The sequence below is a fragment of the Capsicum annuum genome, chromosome 3 (genome assembly GCF_002878395.1).
Source record: "Capsicum annuum cultivar UCD-10X-F1 chromosome 3, UCD10Xv1.1, whole genome shotgun sequence".
Lineage (NCBI taxonomy): Eukaryota > Viridiplantae > Streptophyta > Magnoliopsida > Solanales > Solanaceae > Capsicum > Capsicum annuum.
In genome coordinates, this window is record NC_061113.1 from 268,749,184 (window position 1) to 268,771,082 (window position 21,899).

At 36.8% G+C, this 21,899-nt stretch overlaps 4 protein-coding genes across 4 annotated transcripts; 2 read left to right on the forward strand and 2 right to left on the reverse strand.

The window, feature by feature from the left end:
• On the reverse strand, positions 1-9,761 carry LOC107861698 (phospholipid:diacylglycerol acyltransferase 1). Its single transcript, XM_016707015.2, has 6 exons — positions 9,054-9,761; positions 4,364-4,586; positions 3,965-4,245; positions 3,080-3,407; positions 1,306-1,562; positions 1-812 (listed from the first exon to the last, which is right to left on the reverse strand). Exons 1-6 carry the CDS (start codon positions 9,482-9,484, stop codon positions 329-331), a joined length of 2,004 nt encoding a protein of 667 aa, XP_016562501.1. The 5' UTR covers positions 9,485-9,761; the 3' UTR covers positions 1-328.
• A 258-nt stretch (positions 9,762-10,019) lies between these two features.
• On the forward strand, positions 10,020-11,666 carry LOC107864706. Its single transcript, XM_016711139.1, has 2 exons — positions 10,020-10,359; positions 11,119-11,666. Exons 1-2 carry the CDS (start codon positions 10,020-10,022, stop codon positions 11,664-11,666), a joined length of 888 nt encoding a protein of 295 aa, XP_016566625.1.
• A 6,303-nt stretch (positions 11,667-17,969) lies between these two features.
• LOC107861697 (anthocyanidin-3-O-glucoside rhamnosyltransferase) lies at positions 17,970-19,935 on the forward strand. The gene has a single exon (XM_016707014.2). The coding sequence runs from the start codon at positions 18,162-18,164 to the stop codon at positions 19,581-19,583; it is 1,422 nt and encodes a 473-aa protein (XP_016562500.1). The 5' UTR covers positions 17,970-18,161; the 3' UTR covers positions 19,584-19,935.
• Positions 19,936-20,423: 488 nt separating this feature from the next.
• LOC107864705 (uncharacterized mitochondrial protein AtMg00810-like) lies at positions 20,424-21,515 on the reverse strand. The gene is made up of 2 exons (XM_016711137.2): positions 21,500-21,515; positions 20,424-21,331 (listed from the first exon to the last, which is right to left on the reverse strand). Exons 1-2 carry the CDS (start codon positions 21,513-21,515, stop codon positions 20,424-20,426), a joined length of 924 nt encoding a protein of 307 aa, XP_016566623.2.
• Between the last annotated feature and the right edge of the window lie 384 nt (positions 21,516-21,899).

Below are 21,899 nucleotides of genomic sequence, written 5' to 3' on the forward strand. Positions count from 1 at the left end.
TTATAAGCATTGTAAGTTTATCATTTAAATATTATCGACATTCAACATTCCAAAGTCCTTACCTTACAACAAATTCACAATGCCAAAATTCCGCACACTTAATGATACAACATCATCTCAATCTCAATCTCTACCACGCGCTCGCACAGCGAGATGGGCTGCTAATGTTACAATTTACATCACCGGAAGCACGAAATCCTGCACTGTATCTGGAAATGTACCTGTTCGTTTCTGAATATTTGAATGGCATCCAGTGGAAAGGGTATGTAAGTTTATAAATAAGATGTCAAGCTGGTAGTGAGTAGTGACTGATGATCACAACCATGAGTCACAAACGTAAATTGATCTTCTCAGACCACTTGAAGATATCTGAGTAAACTCGATCACCACCCAAGTCTTCACTTGTACCACCCGCAGCAACTCTCATTATATCTTCTATCAAAGCAAAATTACCCATTATATCAACATGTGCACCACTCTGTGTTCCACGACCCTCGAGAAGGTTTGCAGGAGGAGCATGATAATACTCCCTTATATAAGTTTTGACACCAGACGGATTAAATCTGGTTTTTCCTCGCCATCCCTTTGCACACATGAATCCTGCGCTTAATGCAGGCACAGTCTCATCACCATCTGCCGTGTAAACACCAGCTTTCAAGCAGCTATCTTCATCCTCTTCATCAGCTGAACAATCAATCTGGAACGGAATGTTGCATCCTGCTGTTGGTGTCCGCTTGTAAACATATGCTCTTTCAGTTTCAATGCCCACTCCATACATTGAATAGATCTCCATGTCAGGAGCATTTGGTAACCTGCAGCATAAATCAGATCAAACAAAATGCAAGAACAAAATAACCAAGACTAGTTATAACTAAAGAAGCTGCTGCAAATTTTAGCAAAGCCTCGCCATGGACATTCAAGTTTGACTAAACCTTCTGAGAAGTCCAAAAGGGGGAAGGGGAAGAGAATCTAAATGACAGTTCACATAATTTCCATGAGCTGCAAGAAAACAAAAGTATTAAAAAAGGCTTGACATCCTAACTTTTTCCTGTTTGAAAAAAACTGTATAAAAGGGGAAGAAAATGTGTGCCCAAGGGGAAGCTATTGATTTTTCTTTACCACACAAGAAGGAAATCATGCAGCTTTACTTCCTAAAAGCATTGGTTCTTTCTTCAGATTGGAAAGTGCTACAAATTTTTTGTGAGTTATTTAAAGTAAGATAGTCAAGACTGTAACTGCAAAAGCAAAAGGATTCAAGTCAGAACTACATTATAAGACACAAAAGCAAAAAATAAGAGGACTCACTTTGTCTCCAATGGATTTGACCAATATTTGTAGTGTGAATACTTAGGATCATCCAAATCATCAGCTATCCCATATGAAAAGTGAGCACTACCACGGGCCATCATTTTCGGGGCAACAAAGTAGAGCAAATCCACAATCTCTCCAGCTGTATAAACCTTGTACTCTTCTACTGCTTTAGTACCACTAACACCCATCTCTTGGTACTCGTTCCACACATCACAGGTGTTATTTCCAACACTACTGCCCTTTACAGCATCCTGCATGTAACAAACGCTAGTTATTTCCAGGCATCAGGAAGCAATTGGGAAAGACAATTTTTTTGAATATAGCCTCAGAGCACAAAAAGTTAAGACAACGGTTTTTTTTTTTCGATAAGGAAGTTAAGACATAACTTTGACAGACAAAAGATGTTACAAATTTGCATAAATAGGAAGAAAAAGCACCCATATCATGGAAGGACACTGACATGTCACAGATCATCCATCTTTAATGTTATTCAGTTCAATCCCCGGGTAACCTTTTCTTTTTCTTTTTTTGATAAGATCATGTTTTATTTAAAAAAAAAAAAATAAGAAAAGGAAATAGGCTTTTCTTCGCTCTATAAGAGGCACATTGTATAGCATAACCAATATGAACTTCAAATTTGGGTTTTTGGAGAGAACATCGTTCCATTATCCATTGCTTTTCCTTTCAATTATCATTCTTTCCTTCTCTATTTATGCTTCTACTCAGCAGCTTTTCAGCAAACCCATGGAATTTTTTTTCACTCTTGTGGTCTTTTGGAGCATAATAAATTCAGATGAACTGGCATAATGAATGGAGTGCCTCATCATTCAGAAAAAAATGACAAGTGACAAGCTTGGAGGATTATATGCAAGTAAATAAACACTTTTCAGCAAGAAGTTCAATATGACCTTTAACTGTAACCACCTCTTCCCATTTCTATTGGCAGGGGATATTTTTTTTTCACAGGAAATTCTCAACAGATTCTTTCGTTGTGATAGCAAGTGTTAAAGGAATGCCTCATGCATTACTTCAATTATTTCTTTTTTTTTTTTTTTTTTTGGATAAGCCCTCATTATCACAAAAAAAGAATGCCTTATAAAGGATATGTAGAAAAAATTGTTATACAAAGACATCATCCACTAGTAATATATGGTTAGACTTCCTTTGTTTCCTTTATTTTACTCTGACAAAACACCAAGCACATCATATAGGCTCTTAAACATGCAATCCATGCCGTGTGTGCCCATTGGTTTTGTTATGACCAGGTATACAAATTAGATTTTGGCAGTTCACCAAAAGAAGCAGTTTTTAGGAAGGTGACAGGAACAACTGCTTGCATGAAAATGTAAGTAAGAAAACTACAATCAGAACAAGATCTTCACATCTAAGTGCTAATTACGTTATAGAAAATTTTGTCTCTGCTATCTTTTGGTGCCTAGCAGTGGTGGATTTAGGATTTGAGCTATATGGGTTCAGATTCAGAATTTATCACATCCCATATTAGCTGGGTTCGAAATCAATTATTTGTACTTAGGTTTTTTAACACATTTACATGGTCTAAGCTAAAGCTATTGGGGGTTAAGATGTTCACATAGTTTATTCACAAGATCTACCCCAGGGCTTCAGTGTTTCTGATCATAGAAGTCCATAAACTGGCATTTGGGATCACCCACCACCAATGAAATCAAAGTTGAAAGTTCAAACAAATAAAGGAAAAATAAAGCATACGAGAGAAACAATGAGAGAATTTGGTTTCTGATTACATTACCCTAAAGTCAATCCTCTTAAGATCTGATGGATATGCCTCTGCTGCATCCTTCCCGAAGGATATCATCCTTCCATATCTGTAATATTTTGCTTTAGATTCTGGTGTCTGATTCTCGTGATGGCCTGAAATCAGAGCAGCATCGTCCCTGGACTTACTTTTGCAAGGAGAATAGCCTTCCTCGGGTGACCAGTCAAGATCGCCCCAGATCGTCTCCCCTCCTCTTGGTATCATTGACATGGTTGCATCCCATGTTCGTGACATCTTCATTAAGTGCTCTAATGTTTGAAAATGGAATAGATCCGTATCCAGAACACCTGGTGCTAGAGCCCTGAAATTGAGGTGAATTACTAAAGAAAGAAGAAGAAAAAATGCATTACATACAAGACAAACTTCAAGACCTTGCTACTCCTAAAAGGACTATGAGGATGTTGGTGCTGAACTGAATGATGACTAAGGGAGGATGAAGAAGATGAGTACTGTCTACTGAGAGGACATTATGGAGTAATATGTTTGTTTGGTGTTGCCTGATTGATGGGTGTTTATGGGCACTATAGCAGTTTGTTTTTCCTCTTGTTGCCTGCTAAAATAGAGTTATGTTGATATGACCAACAACTTTATACATAGTTTTAATAGTTCAATGATTGAAGGGATATTAATAGAAAGCTTTCAGGACATCCGGTTAACATTTTTGAGATGCTCGAGGTTTTCAGAATGCAGCTTGAAATACATAAAGCAAGGGATAATTTCACGGCATATAAAGGAAGTTAATCCATGGGGTCACAAATTAGTTTCAGTAACCAAATAAAAGGATTTAGCTCTACATAATTTGCACCATTCCTTTTAACTGGCTGGCGAAGAAGAGAGATTTTTAGAGAGCAAGTTTACCTGGCAACTGCAATATCCCGTGCTTCAGCTGAGAAAAGCCCAGCTATAGATTTTGGAACACCTAGCAATGGCCCACCAATATTCATCACTGCTTTAATATGCTTGGCGCACCAATCGGGTCCACCACCACCACCCATAGGAGCTGGTGCCTCCACCCACTTCATAAAATGCAAAAAGTATACAACCCCCATGGAATGTGGAACAATTACTGCTTTCTTGCCACTAGTTGCAACCATCAGTTCTATATTGCTTTTTATCCGGCTCAGGGTCTGGTCACGCACCTATTTAGGAAAATTGAGCATCACAGTTATAACATTTTAAAATGATTAATTAAACAGCTTTGAACGTGATGTGATCAGATACAAACACAGACGATACAACATAAGGAGACATTAGTACCTCAGTGTTCTGAAATGAAAGCCTCCAATCATATGCCGCCATATACATTGATTTCTCCTCGTATCCAATTCGGGCCAAGTTAGCAATCAAAACTGCCCAGACAAAGTATCCTGGAGCAAAGTAATCTGCAGCAACAAGTCCACTAACTGGCCTAACTCTAATACCAGGAGGATCCATCCCAGTTTCATTGTCTAGTGTCATGTGGTCCACCCAGCACAGTGGTCTGCAAAGTAACCATACATAAAAGATAAAGAAGTCAAATAAATTGCTAGCAATGGTTACAGAGATTTTTCGGTTAATATGTCCCATCATTAAAAAAAAAGTTACAGGTTAAGAACCATGACTTTGAAATGGAAAAACAACAACAACAACAAACTCAGTGTATTCCCACATAGTGGGGTCTGGGGGGTAAGATGTACGCAGTCCATACCACTACTTCAAGAGAAGTAGAAAGGTTGTTTCCGATAGACCCCCGACTCAAGACAAGGAATAATAGACAAATACTTAATAAAGTATGGAACAAGATGTCAAGACAAAAATATGCCACCTACAAGGGATAATAAACAAAGAATAGTAAACACATTCGTAATAAAGCATACAACAAAGTGTCCTAGCAAGAATAATACATCTACCAAGTAATGTTCTACCCCAACGACTCAAACTGGCACTAGCCTTCTATCCTAATCCGCGCCCTCCAAATCTTCCTATCTAGGATCATGTCCTCAGTGAGCTGTAACTGCTCCATGTCCCGCCTGATCACCTCTCTCCAGTATTTCTTCGGCCTACCCCTACCCCACCTGAAACCATCCAAACCAAGCTTCTCACACCTACGAACTGGGGCATCAGTGCCCCTTCTCATCACATGCCTGAACCATCTCAATCGAACTTCCCGCATCTTATCCTCCACCGAAGCCACTCCAACCTTTTCCCGAATAGTCTCATTTCAAACTCTATCACCCCTATTAAGACCACACATCCAACGCAACATCCGCATTTCCGCCACCTTCAATTTTTGAATGTGAGAGTTCTTGACTGGCCAACATTCCGCTCCATACAACATAGCCGGCCGGACTGCCACCCTGTAGAATTTGCCTTTAAGCTTGGGTGGCACCTTCCTATCACACAACACCCCCGAGGCGAGCTTCCATTTCATCCATCCCGCTCCAATACGATGGGAGACATCCTCGTCAATCTCACCATTCCCCTGAATTATGGACCCCAGATACTTGAAACTATCCCTCTTACACACCGTCTGGGAATCCAACCTTACTACCACCTCGTCTTGCTGCCTCACATCATTAAACTTGCATTCCAAATATTTTGTCTTGCTCCTGCTCAACCTGCACCCTTTAGACTCAAGGATCCGTCTCCACACCTCTAATTTATCATTCACACACACCCGCGTCTCATCAATTAAAACTACATCATCTGCAAAAAACATACACCAAGGCACCTCTTCTTGAATACGCCGCGTCAACACATCTATCACCAAAGCAAACAAAAACGGGCTAAGAATGGAACCCTGATGCAACCACGTCAAGAAAGGGAAATGCTCTGAGTCTCCTCCCGCCGTCTTCACCTGAGTCTTAGCTCCATTATACATGTCCTTGATTGCTCTAATATACGCCACCGGTACCCCACTCACCTCCAAGCATCTCCAAAGCACCTCCCTAGGAACTTAGTCGTACGCCTTCTCCAAGTCGATAAACACCATGTGCAAATCTCTTTTCCTTTCCCTATACTGTTCCACTAGCCTCCGCACCAGGTGAATTGCCCCCGTTGTAGAGCGTCCGAGCATAAATCCAAACTGATTTTCTGAGATAGCCACTATCCTCCTCAACCTCAACTCGACCACTCTCTCCCAAATCTTCATAGTGTGGCTCAATAACTTAATACCTCTATAGTTATTGCAACTCTGAATATCACCCTTATTCTTATAAAGAGGGATCATAGTACTCCATCTCCAAGCCTCGGGCATTTTCGCCGACTTGAAAATGACGTTAAATAATTCAGTCAACCACCTTAAGCCAGCCTCCATAGAAAACTTCCAAAAATCCACAGGGATCTCATCAGGCCCCGTCGCCCTACCCCTACGCATCCTGCGAATAGCCTCTCTGACCTCTTCTACCTTAAAACGTCTACAATAACTAAAATCACGACACTCCTCTGCGTGCTCTAGCTCCCCTAAAATAATAGCTGTATCACCTTCTTCATTCAATAACCTATCGACTTACGACTGCCATCTCTTCTTAATGTGATCATCCTCTACCAATACTCTACCATCCTCCCCCTTAATGCATTTCACCTGATCGAGGTCACGACCCTTCCTCTCCCTAGCCTTAGCAAGCCTACACAACCCTTTTTCCCCTCCTTTCTCTTCTAACCCCGCATACAAGCTCTCAAACACTGCCGTCTTAGCCGCCGTGACTGCTAACTTAGCCTCCTTCCTAGCTATCTTGTACTCCTCCCTATTAGCCCGCTTCTCATCTTCATCCCTACTCTCACCCAACTTAGCATACACCCTTTTTTTAGTCTCCACTTTCTTCCTAACTTCTTCATTCCACCACCAATCCCCCCGACGATAGCCAGCACAGCCCCTGGAAATACCCAACACCTCACTAGCAGTCTCCTTGATGCACCTAGCCGCCCTATCCCACATACCATCCACATCCCCTTGCACTCTCACACCCCCATTCCCGCCACCTTCTCCCCTATCTCCCTCACATTCGCCGGCGTAAGGCCGCCCCACTTAATTCTAGGTTTACCCTCCTCATTCCTTCTCTTCTTATCTTTCTTAATACTTAAGTCCATCACCAAGAGCCTATGCTGTGTTGAAAGATTCTCACTCGGGATGACTTTACAATTCTTACACAACACCCTATCCCCTTTCCTAAGCAACAAAAAGTCAATTTGCGTCTTGGCTATCGCGCTTCGAAAGGTGATCAGGTGCTCTTCCTTCTTCGGAAAGCTCGAATTCACCACTACCAACCCAAAGAACCTCGCAAAATCCAACAGAGCAGTTCCCTCGTCATTTCTCTCCCCAAAACCAAAACCTCCATGCACATCGCCAAAGCCTCCCGATAACGCTCCAATATGCCCATTAAAATCCCCTGCTACAACAATCTTCTCAGAACTAGGCACTTCTCTCACCAGCTCATCCAACGCCTCCCAAAACCGCATCTTATCCTCCCCATCCAAGCCCATTTGCGGTGCATAAATACTACACACGATCAGAGTAGACTCCCCAATGATCAACTTAACAGTCATCAACCTATCGTTGATCCTCTTAACCTCCACTACCTGCCCTCTAAGCTCTTCATCTACTAAGATGCCAACTCAATTCCTCCGCCTCTCGCTACCAGAGTACCACAGCTTGTAACCATACACATCCCTAGCCTTAGACCCTACCCACTTAGTCTCCCGCACACACGCAATATTGATCCTTCTCTTTCTAAGAATCTTCACTAGCTCTATAGACTTACCCCTCTTACTAAATCAGAAAGTCGCACTGCCTACTGAAACATGTATTACACTGTTTAACTTACTGTTCCTGGAGGGCAAAATTCAACAGTCAAAATTAATTGTGGTGGATTACCTGTTAAACTTATTGCTGGATATTAGTTTCTTTGACTGAACAAGTTTTAAGTGAATTCAATGCCACGTGTTCTATCCCAAAGACATTTGATTAGTTTAACAATTTCAGCAGTACATCCTTTCCGCTCGTGAAAAATTTATTCATTGCACTTCCTCTGCCTCATTGTTTTGGACTTATTTGACTAGAATGTATATGAGGAACGAAAATTGAAATGAGTGTAGTTCTTTGTTGAAAAGGTGTAATATATGATGTTCTTCTTTTCCTCTTTTTGGTAGGTGTGTCATATGACGCCAAAATTTTCAATGTAGTGGAGTATAAGTTTTTTATGAGAAACTTCTCCAATCAAGAAAATGATCATGTAAATTGAAACAGATTAAAATGGATTGTCTGTTTATGAATTGAAACAGGTAGAATACCTAAGTAGTCAGTCCATGGCATTTGGAAAATATTGAGGTCAAGTCTATGCTTGTTTTTGCTATGGAAATTGACATGTCTTAGTTTGTTTCTTGGTCAATCCGTAAATAACGGTCTAATACGATAAGGGTCTATAATCTCCCTCTATTAAACCACTGAAGTTGTAAAGCTAGATCTTTTATCATGGCTAAAGAATCTGTTTTACTAGAATATCTAATCTTTTTGTATTAATCATCAACAATAATTACCCTCTGAACTATTGCCACAAGGAAGATATAATAAAGTAGATCAAATTAGAGAAACTTTACTAGTTCGTAAGCTGTAACTTTGACGGAGCTGAAATTGCAGGCAATACGACCACATAACAGTAAAAAGTTTCAAATGTCAAAGCGGTTTTCCTTACTGAAAGAAGCTACTATCTCAAGAGACAAAATCAGTGTCAAGATCCAGATGAAACCATAAATCGGTATAATCACCTTCCATCTTTTGCTCAACAAATAATCTCAGTATACCTGTTTCTATGCTCTAGTTTTATCCTAGAAGAATTTTTCGAATCCTGAAATACACCTATACAGGCTGAAATATCCTTAACTACAAGAATCATCTACAGATTCAGCTAATCATGCTTCTTGCAATAAAAGAATGCAGCTAATCTCGAGCAGGAAGAGACAGATACAATACCTTTTGTACACTTCTCCAAATGTCCCGCCCCAAAGCCGTTTCCGAAACAATCCTTCAGCACACTGATGTCCTTCCCACAATTCAAGTCCACACGTAACAATTCCAGGAATAAATACCACCGGATGTTTAGCCTTCAACCCTTCCTTCCGCAACTTAACACCTGGCGGATCAGGTAACGGTCCCGTAATGGCCTCCGTTACATATTGCGGAAACGACGCCGGCATAGCATTGTATAAAAACAACAATATCCACCATACACAACATATGCATCCAACGAACCAACAACAACTATCAATACACGACCATTTCTGCTTTTTTCCTTCCTTTATTCTCTTCTTACTCTTCTTATAATCTTCTTCCGCATCAACTGTTGGCTCCACATCCGATTGAATTTCATTTTCAGGTACTTTTCTTCTTCTTAATAACGACATTTTCTTACGCTTCAATAGCTATTAGCGGGAACTTTAGTGCGCTGGGCAGCTCTTCGGTCAATTTACGAAAAGTATATTTAACACATATAAAGCGGTGACCGGAAGCAGCCGGCGGCTACGAGAAGTGTCGGCGAAGGAGGGAAGATAATGGGTGAATGGAATTAAAAAATCGTTAGTACTACAATTTAGAAAGGGGAGGAGGATTGGGTGGTGGAGAGCTGTGTGGGACCCAAAGAGCTAAAACAATTAATTTACGTAACGTGGCGTGAAATGTTGTAGAATTAAATTATTATCCTTAATCTTTATTTGTCTATTAGGTGTTTGGGCAAGTTATCTCGAGATAATTAATTTTGGTATAGCTAGTCTTGATAGTAGTTTTCCCACCATATATATGAAATAACTTATTCCATCATTAAAATACAAATGATGGGATAAATAATCCTTCACTAGCTATTACCTCCACCAAATATGAAATAAAATAATCCTATATTTTATTCTAAAACTATTATAGCTTATATCTCACATCGAACATACCATGGAGGTTTGGGAGAAGGTGGTGGAGTTGAGGTTGAGGAGGATCGTGATTATTTCTAAAAATCAGTATGATTTCATGCTAGGTCGCTCCACTATTGAGGCAATTCACCTCGTGAAAAGATTAGTGGAGCAGTATAGGGAAAAGAAGAATGATTTGCACACGAAGTTCATTGATCTTGAGAAGGCGTATGACAAGTTTTTCAGGAAGATTTTGTTGAGGTGCTTGGAGGTTAAAGCAGTGTCTATGGCATATACTAGGTCGATCCAGGATATGTATGATGGCGCAAAGACTCGTGTGAGGACGATAGCAGGAGATTCAAAGAACTTTTCTTTTTTGATAGGTTTGTATCTGGATCGACTCTTAGCCCATTTTTATTTGTCTTGGTGATGAATATTTTGATGCAATATATTCAAGGGGAGGTGATTAGGTGTATGTTATTTGCTGATGATGTTGTACTGATTAACGAGACTCCGAGTAGAGTTAATGATAAGTTGGAGCTTTGGAGACAAACTCTTGAGTCAAAGGGCTTTTAGGTTAAGCAGGATCAAAATGGAGTACTTGAAATGTAAATTTACTAATTTGCCGCATGAGGATAGTTCGGTTGTGGAGTTGAATTCTTAGGCCATTCAGAAGAGGAAGAGTTTCAAGTATATTGAGTCTATGATACAGGAGAGTGGTGAGATTGACGAGGATGTCTCGCACCGTATTGGTGCAGCGTGGTTGAAATGACGGCTCGTCTTAGGAGTTTTGTGTGATAAAAAGGTGTCTTCAAAGTTTAAATGTGTGATAGCTAGTCTTGATAATTAATTCTGGTATACCTAGTCTTGATAGTAGTTATACCACCATATATATGGGATAACTCATTCCATCACTAAAGCATAAATGATGAGATAAATAATCCCTTCACTAGCTATTACCTCCGACCAAATATGAAATAAAATAATTCTATATTTTATTCTGAAACTATTATAGCTTATATCTCACATCGAACGATCCCTTAAATTACTGAGTCATGCCATGAAGATTTGGGAGAGGATGGTGGAGTTGAGGCTGAGGAGGATCGTGATTATTTCTAAAAATCAGTATGATTTCACGACAGGTAGCTCGACTACTGAGGCGATTCACCTCGTGAAAAGATTAGTGGAGCAGTATAGGGAAAAGAAGAACGACTTGCACGTGATGTTCATTGATCTTGAGAAGGCGTATGACAAGTTTTTCAGGGAGATTTTGTTGAGGTGCTTGGAGGTTAAAGGGGTATCCGTGGCATATACTAGGTCAACCCAGGATATGTATAATGGCGCAAAGACTCGTGTGAGGACGATAGCAGGAGATTTAGAGCACTTTTCTTTTTTGACAGATTTGCATTTGGGATCGACTCTTAGCCCATTTTTATTTGTCTTGGTGATGAATATTTTAATGCAACATATTCAAGGGGAGGTGATTCGGTGTATGTTATTTACTGACGATGTTGTACTGATTAACGAGACTCGAGGTAGAGTTAATGATAAGTTGGAGGTTTGGAGACAAACCCTTGAGTCAAAGGGCTTTAGGTTGAGCAAGACCAAAACGGAGTACTTGAAATGTAAGTTTACTAATTTGCCACATGAGGATAGTGTGGTTGTGGAGTTGGATTCTCAGGCCATTTAGAAGAGAAAGAGTTTCAAGTATCTCGAGTCTATGATACAAGAGAATGGTGAGATTGACGAAGATGTCTCGCACCATATTGGTGCAACGTGATTGAAATGACGGCTCGTATCGGGAGTCTTATGTGATAAGAAGGGGCATTCAAAGCTCAAAGGTAAGTTCTACAGAGTGGTATTCCATCTGGCTATGTTGTATGGAGCGAAGTGTTGGCCAGTTAAGGACTTCCACATTCAAAATTTAAAGGTGGCGGAGATGAGAATATTGCGGTGGATATGTGAACTTACCAGGAGAGATAAGATTAGAAATAAAATTATTCGATAGAAGGTGAGAGTAACTTCGGTAGAGGGCAAGATGCGAGAAATGAGGTTGCATTGGTCCGAGCATGTGATGAGAAAGAGCGCGGATGTAGGGGTGGAGCCAGCCTTTTGGAGGGGTTCGACTGAACCCCCTTCGATGAATTTTTTTTTCATTTATACATGATTAAAATTAATTTTTATGTCTCTATAGTAGGTGTTGAACCCCTTTGACTAGGTTTTCTTCAAATATTGAACTCTTTGAGTTGAAATTCTGGCTTCGCCTCTACGCGGATGCTCCAGTTCGGAGGTGTGAGAGGCTGAATATGAATAGTTTTAGGCGGGATAGAGGTAGGCTGAAGAATTATTGGAGGGAGGTAATTATTAAGCAGTACATGAGGCATTTACAGCCTACGGAAGACATGGCCATTGATAGGAAGTGTGGAGGACGCGGATTGAGGTAGAGGGCTAGTAGGTAGGAGCACTTTCGTAATTGTAGGAAAAAGTGCGTTGTTTGTATTGGTTTCTGTAGGGTCTTGTAGCCTCTTGTTCATGGTGTTGTGCTGATGTCTATGATTTCGTATAGCAAACTTATAATACGACTTTGTGGGTGTCTTGTTTTTTATTATCTAGTGGTGTCACTCTTGTTAGTTGTGTGCTTTTATATTTTTTGTTATATTTATTATTTGTCCTGATTCGGGGGTCTATTGAAAATAACCTCTCTACTTCATTTGAGATAGTGATTTGGACTACGTAAACTCTACCCTCCCTAGACCCACTTTATGAAAATATACTGGGTATGTTATTATTGTTGTAATAGAAATATTAAAATGAACACAAAGTCACAAAGTAATAAATTATCATTATTTTTTAAATTAAATCATATTATTATTAAATACTCCCTCCGTCCCAAATTTCCTAATTTTATTTCTCATTTTACTTGTCTTTTTTCATTAATAAAAAAGAGACAATTTTTTTTTTTTTTCATGTTTTACCTTTTACATTAATTACTTTTTTCTTCAAATTAAAATGTAAACAACATTTAATAAGAATAATATAGTAAACTAGACATGTTATTAATTATTTTTCTTAATTAATGTGTCACCTCAATTTGAAATGAATAATTTAAAACGGATGGAGTATATATTTTTAATATAATAAATAATTGAAGATAGACGAAAATAAGTAACAAGACACTATTGATTGTTGTAAATATTCGTTCTGGAGTATTTTAATCAGGCTGATAAAGGACCAAATGGATTGCATCGTGTTCAGTAATTCCTTTAAATTAACAACTCTGTTTATTATCAATTATCGTGAAAATGATCTGCTGCAATCACTTATAATTTTAAACGGCAGAAAATATTTTTTAAAAATGTCATATATATTATAAAAAAAATAAATTAGTTTAAAATTACGTGGTGTAAAATCAATTTAAGGAGAAAATACTTTTAAAAATAATTCTCTTCACATTCAATATTCAAATTTAAAATGTCTAATTAAGAATATAGAGTGAAGGGCATCCATCTCACCGTATGTTCAATATTGACCGTGTGAAATATCAGCGGATGTGGTTGTTTCTTCCTTAATCAGAATTTCCGACTCAAGCTTTGAGTATGAAAAAATTCTTAGTAGGGAGCGCATTTCGAATGGGCCTCGGATTTCAATGAGAATATTAAACACCAAATGAAAAAAAAAAGGTATTGAAGCAAGCGGAAACACAAGTCAATAATTCACAAGAGGTCAAAGTTTGAGTAGGAACAATTTTGAGACGTAGAAGTATGGGAAAAATAGTTAGCAATCGTCAATACGTCACTACTTCCGATCTTTCTAATGTTGGACCATTTCATTTCACATTGGGAAATTACATGTACAAGTATAACGCAAACTCTTCGTTAATTAACTTCAATACGCAAATTAATTGTCAACTTGATAAATAAAACATTTAATTTGGATCTCCCAACTTGCATTATCAATTTTTTGTAGTCCATAAACAAAGGATGGAATAATGGAACGTGCAAAGTAAATATTCGATTATCTTGTAGTAATTAGTTTGTCCCGAGTGATATTTTGTATAAATACCATAAAATGACTCATTTAGATATAATTTCCTTTATAATAAGGTGAGAACAACTTTATATTTCAATAAAAATTTAAACTCAAATAACACATGACGAATTAGAATAAACTGATTGATATAAGAAATATATGTCCAATTACAAGAATTGTGATTTTAAAAATGCACGAGCCAGGAAAATTTTGCAATGTTGATTTTTTTTTTTTTTTGATTGTTTGTTTATTATTATTTGTTCACTTTTGAATTTGAAAAAAAAAAAGGCGTTTAAGTTAGGTGAAAAGAAAAGGCAATGAACGTTAGGTGAAACCTTTTGCCACCATTTTCCATGTTATGGATATTGAATTATTTGTTTGACATTCTTATTCTAATTTTTTTTTTTTTGCTTGTTCCTTATGAGGTGCAATTTCTGTCACATGTCACGTGGATTTATGGTTGATATAATTTTCATGCATAAAAGCTAACGTTATAAATAATACATGACTTCACGTCTATATGTTTTTTTTTTAAAAAAAAAAATCATTTTTACGCAAATTCTATTAAAAAATTAATTTAAATTTACTTTGCTATTGGCATTCAAGTTACAACCGATTTAAGAGGAGAGATATTCCTTATTAGAAACTCATCCTCAATTTTAAATCTAAGATATTTAGTTAAATGTAGAGGGGTTTTAATTTATTCCAGTGTATTTTTTGTAATGATTCTACGAAGGAGTTGGTAGTAGAAGAATCTAGGTAACACAATTTTTAAGAGTTGTTTGGTAGAGTGTATAAGAATAATGTTGAATATGGTGTATTAATAATGCTTGTATTGGTAATGTTGGTATTAGTTCTACCTGTATTAGTTATATTGACATTATTTTTTATACAGTGTTTGATTTAATGTATTAGAAAGAATATGTTTTATATAATTTTTATAAAAAAGTATTTATTTACAAAAATACCCTCTATATTTTTTAATTTTATAAAACAAAATATAAAGTAAACCCCTTCATTATTTTTTTCATTTGATTGTTTTCATTTTTTTTTAAAGAGCGCAATTTTTAATATATAAAAATTTTATGAATGTTGTTGTTTCTTTTACCTGATCAAAATTAAATTTGAAAAACTTTAAAAAGGTCAAAGTAGTTTAAATATTTTAATTAAAATAAATGAAGGTATAAAAATTCAAAACGCACAATTTTCTCTTTCTTTTTTCATAAAATCAAAACTCCCGTGAATGATTTTTAACATATTAAAATTCAGTATTTATTTTTTTGCTTAATTATTTTATGTATTAATCTATTTTATTGTAAACTCATAAGTAGGGGTGTACATAGGTCGGGTTGGTTTGATTTTCTATTGAAAAAAAACCAAACCAATTATGTCGGTTTATTAAAGCTATAAATCAAATTAAACCAACATAAAATCAGTTTTTTCGGTTTAGGTTTTAGTCGGTTATTTGTTTTTTTTTGGTTTTTCTCGTTTTTTTTATAATCTCCATTGTTTACAATTATATTGTGATTGAAGTTTAGATCAAGTATGTTTTCATTCATGTGCTAATGAAAAACCACAATTATGAAAAATTGAGGAGCGAAAAACTCTCTTGACACTAAAAAATAAGATGAAGAGTGAAAAATTTAGGTTTTAAGTTTATATTGGATTTTGGATCATTTTATTAGCAATTAATGGATAAATATTACAACTTAAGGGCCCAAATATGAATATATATATATATATATATATATATTAAAAATTAATAAAACTAATTGAAAAAGTATTTTAAAAGTAGAATATAATTAATATTTTATGTATAAAAAGTTAAATTATATACATGCATACACACACACACACATATATATATATATATTTGGATTCGGTTTGATTTTTTTTTTGGTTAACACCAAATCAAACCAGAAGTCAGTTTTTTTTTTTCGGTTTGGTTTGGTTTGACTTGATGGTTTGGTTTGTACACTTCTACCCACAAGTAAAAGAATTTGGAAAATGTTGAATTCGAGGGGCAAGATTGCCATTAATCAAGTTAATGCATGTGTTGAACTCTTTGAATTACTAATACATAGAAAAATAACGGTATTAATAATGCATATTTCAGTACACAATAGAGTGCATAACCAATGCTTTTATTAATTATGGACAACGACCTTCTTGCATTATTGATTTGGACTGTAGTATGAATATTCGTTCACGTCGAGCATGAAAAAGTATATATTATAAAAAAAAATATCTATTTTATTAAGATTTGTAAAGAAAAAGACTCACCTTGCATGAAGAATTTGTTAAGAGAATAATTAGTTACTAATGTTATCAACTGGTAAATTTGTACAAAATCATATGTATTTGAAGTTTATAATTGCTAATATTATTTTCTAACTTGATTGATACGTATTATTTTTTCTTAATTCTTTTATTTTAATATAAAAAAGATTTAAATTAATTAACTTTAAAAACAACAACTCCATTTCCAGGTTCACCCATTCAAAATTGTGTTATTTTTAGGTAATTCTTTAACCTTTCTATTGCCATTCTTTATTATTTTTGAATTATGTACCAATTTTCAGTTTGAGGAATATGTCAGCATTATTTTGTGCTATATATAAGGATTATCATTTCTCATTTCTTTCATGGTTTGGACCTATATATATATATATATATATTTTGATCTGAGTGTTTGGTATTTCTTTTGTTTCAAAATCAGAATTACATGTTGTTGCCACTATGTAAAGTACATTGTGGTTTAACATTTTGATTTCGAGATTGCATTGAGAGATGGAATCAGGATTTTTTAACTTTATGTTCTGAAATAACGACTTTTAGGTGTTAATAACTGTTTGTAGCTATAATTTACTTCTTTATAAATACATTATTTGAATAAAAAAAGATAATAGATTCAGCCGAACTCATATCTAGGCTTCTAGCCCTGTAATTTTTTAATTGCTTATTTTTATTTTTATTTTTTATAATCTAGATATAAATTTTGATCAACATTTAAGATGATTTTTTAATCAAATTTTTAAAAAATTATAATTATAGTACTTTTCATGTAGTATTTGAATATTTAAATTTTAATTTAAAAAATTAAATTGATCTAATTTAATTTAATTTAATTTTGAAACTTAATCAAATTGACTCACGAACGACGAGGGGAGCAATTAAAAAAGAATGACGGGAATAAATAAAAAGAATAATTTTTATAATTTATCCTTTAGATACTTTCTTGAAACTGAACAATCTTATTTTTATACTTCTAAAGAATATTAATTGTGGCTATGGATGATTTTAGGCGGGGTAGAGGTAGGCCGAAGAAATATTGGAGGGAGGTGATTAGGCATGATATGAAACAGTTACAGCTTACAGAGGACATGACCTTTGATAGGAAGATGTGAAGGATGCGGATTAGGGTAGAGGGTTAAGGCTGGGAGTGCAACATTAGTAATAGTAGGGGAACGTTCTTTTGTGTCTGAGGTTTCTTGTTCATGGGGTTGTGTGATGTCAATAGTTTCGGTTAGATAGTTTTTAGTATTATCTTGTGGCTAGCGGTGTTAGTGTATTTTGTTTACTGTACTAGTTTATATGCATTTATGTTTTGTGTTTGTTAAACTGTTATCGGTTCTAAGCCGGGGGTCTATCGGAAACAGTCTCTCTACTTCACCTGAGGTAGTGGTATGGTCTGTGTACACTCTACCCCACAAACTCATTATGTGGGAATACACTGAGTATGTTGTTGTTGTAAAGAATATTACTTGTAGGAATAAAATTAAAAATATTTAATTAATATTATTTTGATTTAATAAGTGGTCCAAGTTATTTGAAATATATATTTTTAATAAAAAGGTGATGAACTAATATTTATGATAACAAGTCTTGTAGAATGACGGTTGGTCCACGAGGCCAATACGAAAATGTTAATCACTCACAGCTAACCGTTCATAATACTTACCATTCAGCTATCCAACTTTCTTCACATGCCTCTTACCTTCTCGTCTACCTCTCTATATCTCTCTATTTATGGAAGTTGTAATGTAATTAATTATTCCATAGTTGGGTATCCTACCTACCATTTGTTGTCTACATCTCTATATATAGAATAGAAGTTGCAGTTGTTTGCATATTCAACACTAACACAGAATCAATTATGGTTATGGAGAGCTCAAATGATGATGTTCTTCACATAGTTATGTTCCCTTTTTTTGCTTTTGGTCATATTAGTCCATTTGTTCAGCTGGCTAACAAGCTCTCCTCTCATGGTGTCCATGTTTCTTTTTTCACTGCATGTGGCAATGCGAGCAGAGTCGAATCTATGCTGAATTCTACTGCCAGTACTACTCATATTGTCCCTCTCACTCTTCCTCAAGTTGAAGGTCTACCACCTGGTGCTGAAAGTACTGCTGAATTGACACCACTAACTGCTGAACTTCTCAAAGTTGCTTTAGATTTAATGCAACCACAAATCAGGACTCTACTTTCCCATCTCAAACCCCATTTTGTTCTCTTTGATTTTGCTCAGGAATGGCTCCCTAAAATGGCTGATGAGTTAGGGATCAAGACTGTTTTTTATTCTGTTTTTGTTGCACTTTCCACTGCTTTTCTTACTTGTCCTGCTAGAGTTCCTCAACCTAAAAACTATCCAACTCTTGAAGACATGAAGAAACCTCCACCTGGATTTCCTCACACCTCCATTACCTCCGTCAAAACGTTTGAGGGTCGAGATTTTCTATATATTTTCAAAAGTTTCCATGGTGGTCCTACTGTATATGACCGCGTACTCTCGGGACTCAAGGGATGCTCAGCTATACTAGCCAAGACTTGCTCTCAGATGGAGGGACCTTATATAGAATATGTGAAATCACAGTTCAATAAACCTGTTTTTCTAGTGGGACCTGTAGTTCCTGATCCACCTTCAGGAGAACTGGAAGAGAGATGGGCTACTTGGTTAAACAAGTTTGAAGCTGGAACAGTTATTTACTGTTCTTTCGGTAGTGAAACTTTCTTGAATGATGATCAAATCAAAGAACTGGCTTTGGGTTTGGAACAAATTGCATTTCCTTTCTTTCTGGTCTTAAATTTTCCTGCCAATGTCGATGTCGCAGCCGATCTAAACAGGACTCTACCAGAAGGGTTTATGGAGAGAGTGAAAGACAAGGGAATCATTCATTCTGGTTGGGTGCACCAACAGCACATTCTTGCTCATTCTAGTGTAGGCTGCTATGTATGTCATGCAGGGTTTAGTTCAGTGATAGAGGCACTGGTGAATGACTGTCAAGTTGTTATGTTGCCCCAGAAAGGTGACCAGTTCTTGAACGCAAAGCTGGTGAGCGGGGATATGAAAGCTGGGGTGGAGGTTAATAGGAGGGATGAAGATGGCTATTTTGGTAAACACGATATTAAGGAAGCCGTGGAGATGGTGATGGTGGAGGTTGACAAACAGCCAGGTAAATTAATTAGGGCAAATCAGAAGAAATGGAAGCAGTTTCTGTTGAACAAGGATATCCAATGCAAGTTTATTGAGGATTTAGTTAATGAAATGACGGCCATGGCTAAGGTCTCAAGTAATTAAGATATGTCGATGGTCTGGACTCCGGGCCTGCCGTGGGCCGAAAATCGATCGGGGCGTGCCAGATAGGTTAGGGATCGTGCCAGTGTGGTCCGTTTAATTTTTTGTGGCCATTTGGATGGATAAATGAGCGAAACGGCGCGAACGGAGCATTTTCGGGCGCCTGCGATTTTGGGATGAACCTGGGGTCCGGACATGCTGTGGACCGAAAATTGACCGGATCTTACCTTCCAGTAGTAGTATAGTTGTCATTATTACAATCAATGAAGCATTTCCTAATGTACCTGATTTTTGTATTGTCATCATGTCAAGTTCTGACAATCAGACCACTCGAAATAAGACTACATTTTCCTTACTTAAATTGTTCCGTAGAATTCCAAGAGCTTGATCAGAAACCATGCATATTCCACATCATCTCCCAACCATATGCCTGCTCAAATTTCGCAAAAACCACTTCCATGAAACTTTGTCTTCCGTGTCAACAATGGCAAATGCAATGGGTGTCAATTTTCTGTTGAATGCCTCTCAATATTGAGAGTCTTGTCATTAAATAGAAAATATTCAATGATTACATCTCTAAAGATCCGTTTTCCTATCCCTAAAGATCAACTTTTCTATCCCTCTAAATTCGCTATTCTATCCCACCAAATCTGTTCTTACTAAAGTCACTATTATTCTCTTTAACTACTAAATCAAATCTATGTAATTTCACCAATATACAACAATATATGATTACATTAATATACAATATTTACATCATGCTAACATCTCCCCTCAAATTGATGCTGGTAGATCAAGAAGCATCAATTTTCCGACGAGAAACTGATGTCATTGTCGTGCCATTTATTTTGTAAATACATCAGCTATTTGAAGATCACTGGACATGTGCGGAAGAGTAATGACACCTTTATCTACAGCTTCTCGTATATAATGACAGTCTACTTCGATGTGTTTGGTCCGCTCATGATAAACCGAATTGGTAGCAATCTGAATAACACTTGTATTGTCAGCATGGAGAGGAGTAGAATTAGGTTGAGGAAATCCAATCTCAGCAAGTAGTCCACGAAGCCACACAATCTCAGAGCAAGCAGTAGACATTGCTCGATATTCAGCCTCTGTTGAAGATTTTGACACAGGGTCTTGCTTCTTACTCTTCCAAGATATCAAAGACTCTCCAAGAAACCTGCACCAACCAGTAACCGAACGACGAGTGTCAGAACATCCCGTCCAATCAGAATCACTAAAAGCATTAAGATAAATATTCGAACCACTAGGAAAGAATAATCCACGATTAGATGTTCCTCGAAAGTATCTAATGATGCGACGGACAGCCACCAAATGAAGATGACGGGGAGCTTGCATGAACTGACTAACTTGTTGAACTGCAAAAGAGATATTAGGCCTGGTAATAGTAAGATAATTTAAGCTCCCAACTAATTGCCGAAATATAGTTGGATCAGGAAGAAGATCGCCTTTCTCCCGGCGATACTTTACATTCAATTCTAATGAAGTATCCACAGAGGAGGAATCTTGAAGACCTGCCAAAGAAATCAAATCTTGGGTATATTTGTGTTGATTTAGAAACACACCAGATGAATCACGATGAACTTTCAAACCCAAAAAATATGTAAGAGTATCGTGATCTTTCATATGAAAAGAATCCTTAAGTTGCAGTTGCAGGCTAGTGATTAGTGAAGAATCAGTTCCTGTAATAATAATATCATCGACATATACCAAAAGAAGAACACAACCTGTGGATGTTTTCCGAAGAAACAAAGATGAGTCATAGTTGCTCTCCCCAAAAGAGAATTGTAGCAAAGTAGACCAAAATTTGTCAAACCAAGCTCTGGGAGCTTGTTTTAATCAATACAGAGACCGCTTCAACTTGCATACATCTGATGTAGGTAATGAGAACAAACCTGGTGGGGGTTTCATATAAATATCCTCTTTGAGATCACCATGAAGAAAAGTATTCTTGACATCCATTTGATAAAGCGTCCAGTTTTATGAAGCAGCAATGGCAATAATAGTTCGCACCGTCGTCATTTTTGCTACCGGTTCAAAAGTCTCTTCATAGTTCACACCATACTCCTGCTTGTTACCAAAAACAACCAACCGAACTTTGTACCGATCAAGAGTTTCATCAGAATGAAGTTTAATTGAATAAACCCATTTACGTCCAATTGGATGGACATTTGAAGGACATGAAACAATGTCCCATGTGTCATTTTCTTTAAGAGCCAAAACTTCTTTCTCCATTGCCTTCTGCCAACATTCATACTTGGAAGGTTGTGAGTAACAAGTTGGAACAGAAATGGT

Excerpts from the sequence above, each read along its gene's own strand:
- LOC107861698 (XM_016707015.2), bottom strand. The coding sequence starts at position 9,484 with ATGTCGTTATTAAGAAGAAGAAAAGTACCTGAAAATGAAATTCAATCG. Across the intron at positions 4,587-9,053 it reads TTTGGAGAAGTGTACAAAAG|ACCACTGTGCTGGGTGGACC; the intron begins GTATTGTATCTG and ends GTTACTTTGCAG. Across the intron at positions 3,408-3,964 it reads CGGGATATTGCAGTTGCCAG|GGCTCTAGCACCAGGTGTTC; the intron begins GTAAACTTGCTC and ends CCTCAATTTCAG.
- LOC107864706 (XM_016711139.1), top strand. The coding sequence starts at position 10,020 with ATGGAGGTTTGGGAGAAGGTGGTGGAGTTGAGGTTGAGGAGGATCGTG. Across the intron at positions 10,360-11,118 it reads GAACTTTTCTTTTTTGATAG|GTAGCTCGACTACTGAGGCG; the intron begins GTTTGTATCTGG and ends ATTTCACGACAG.
- LOC107861697 (XM_016707014.2), top strand. The coding sequence starts at position 18,162 with ATGGTTATGGAGAGCTCAAATGATGATGTTCTTCACATAGTTATGTTC.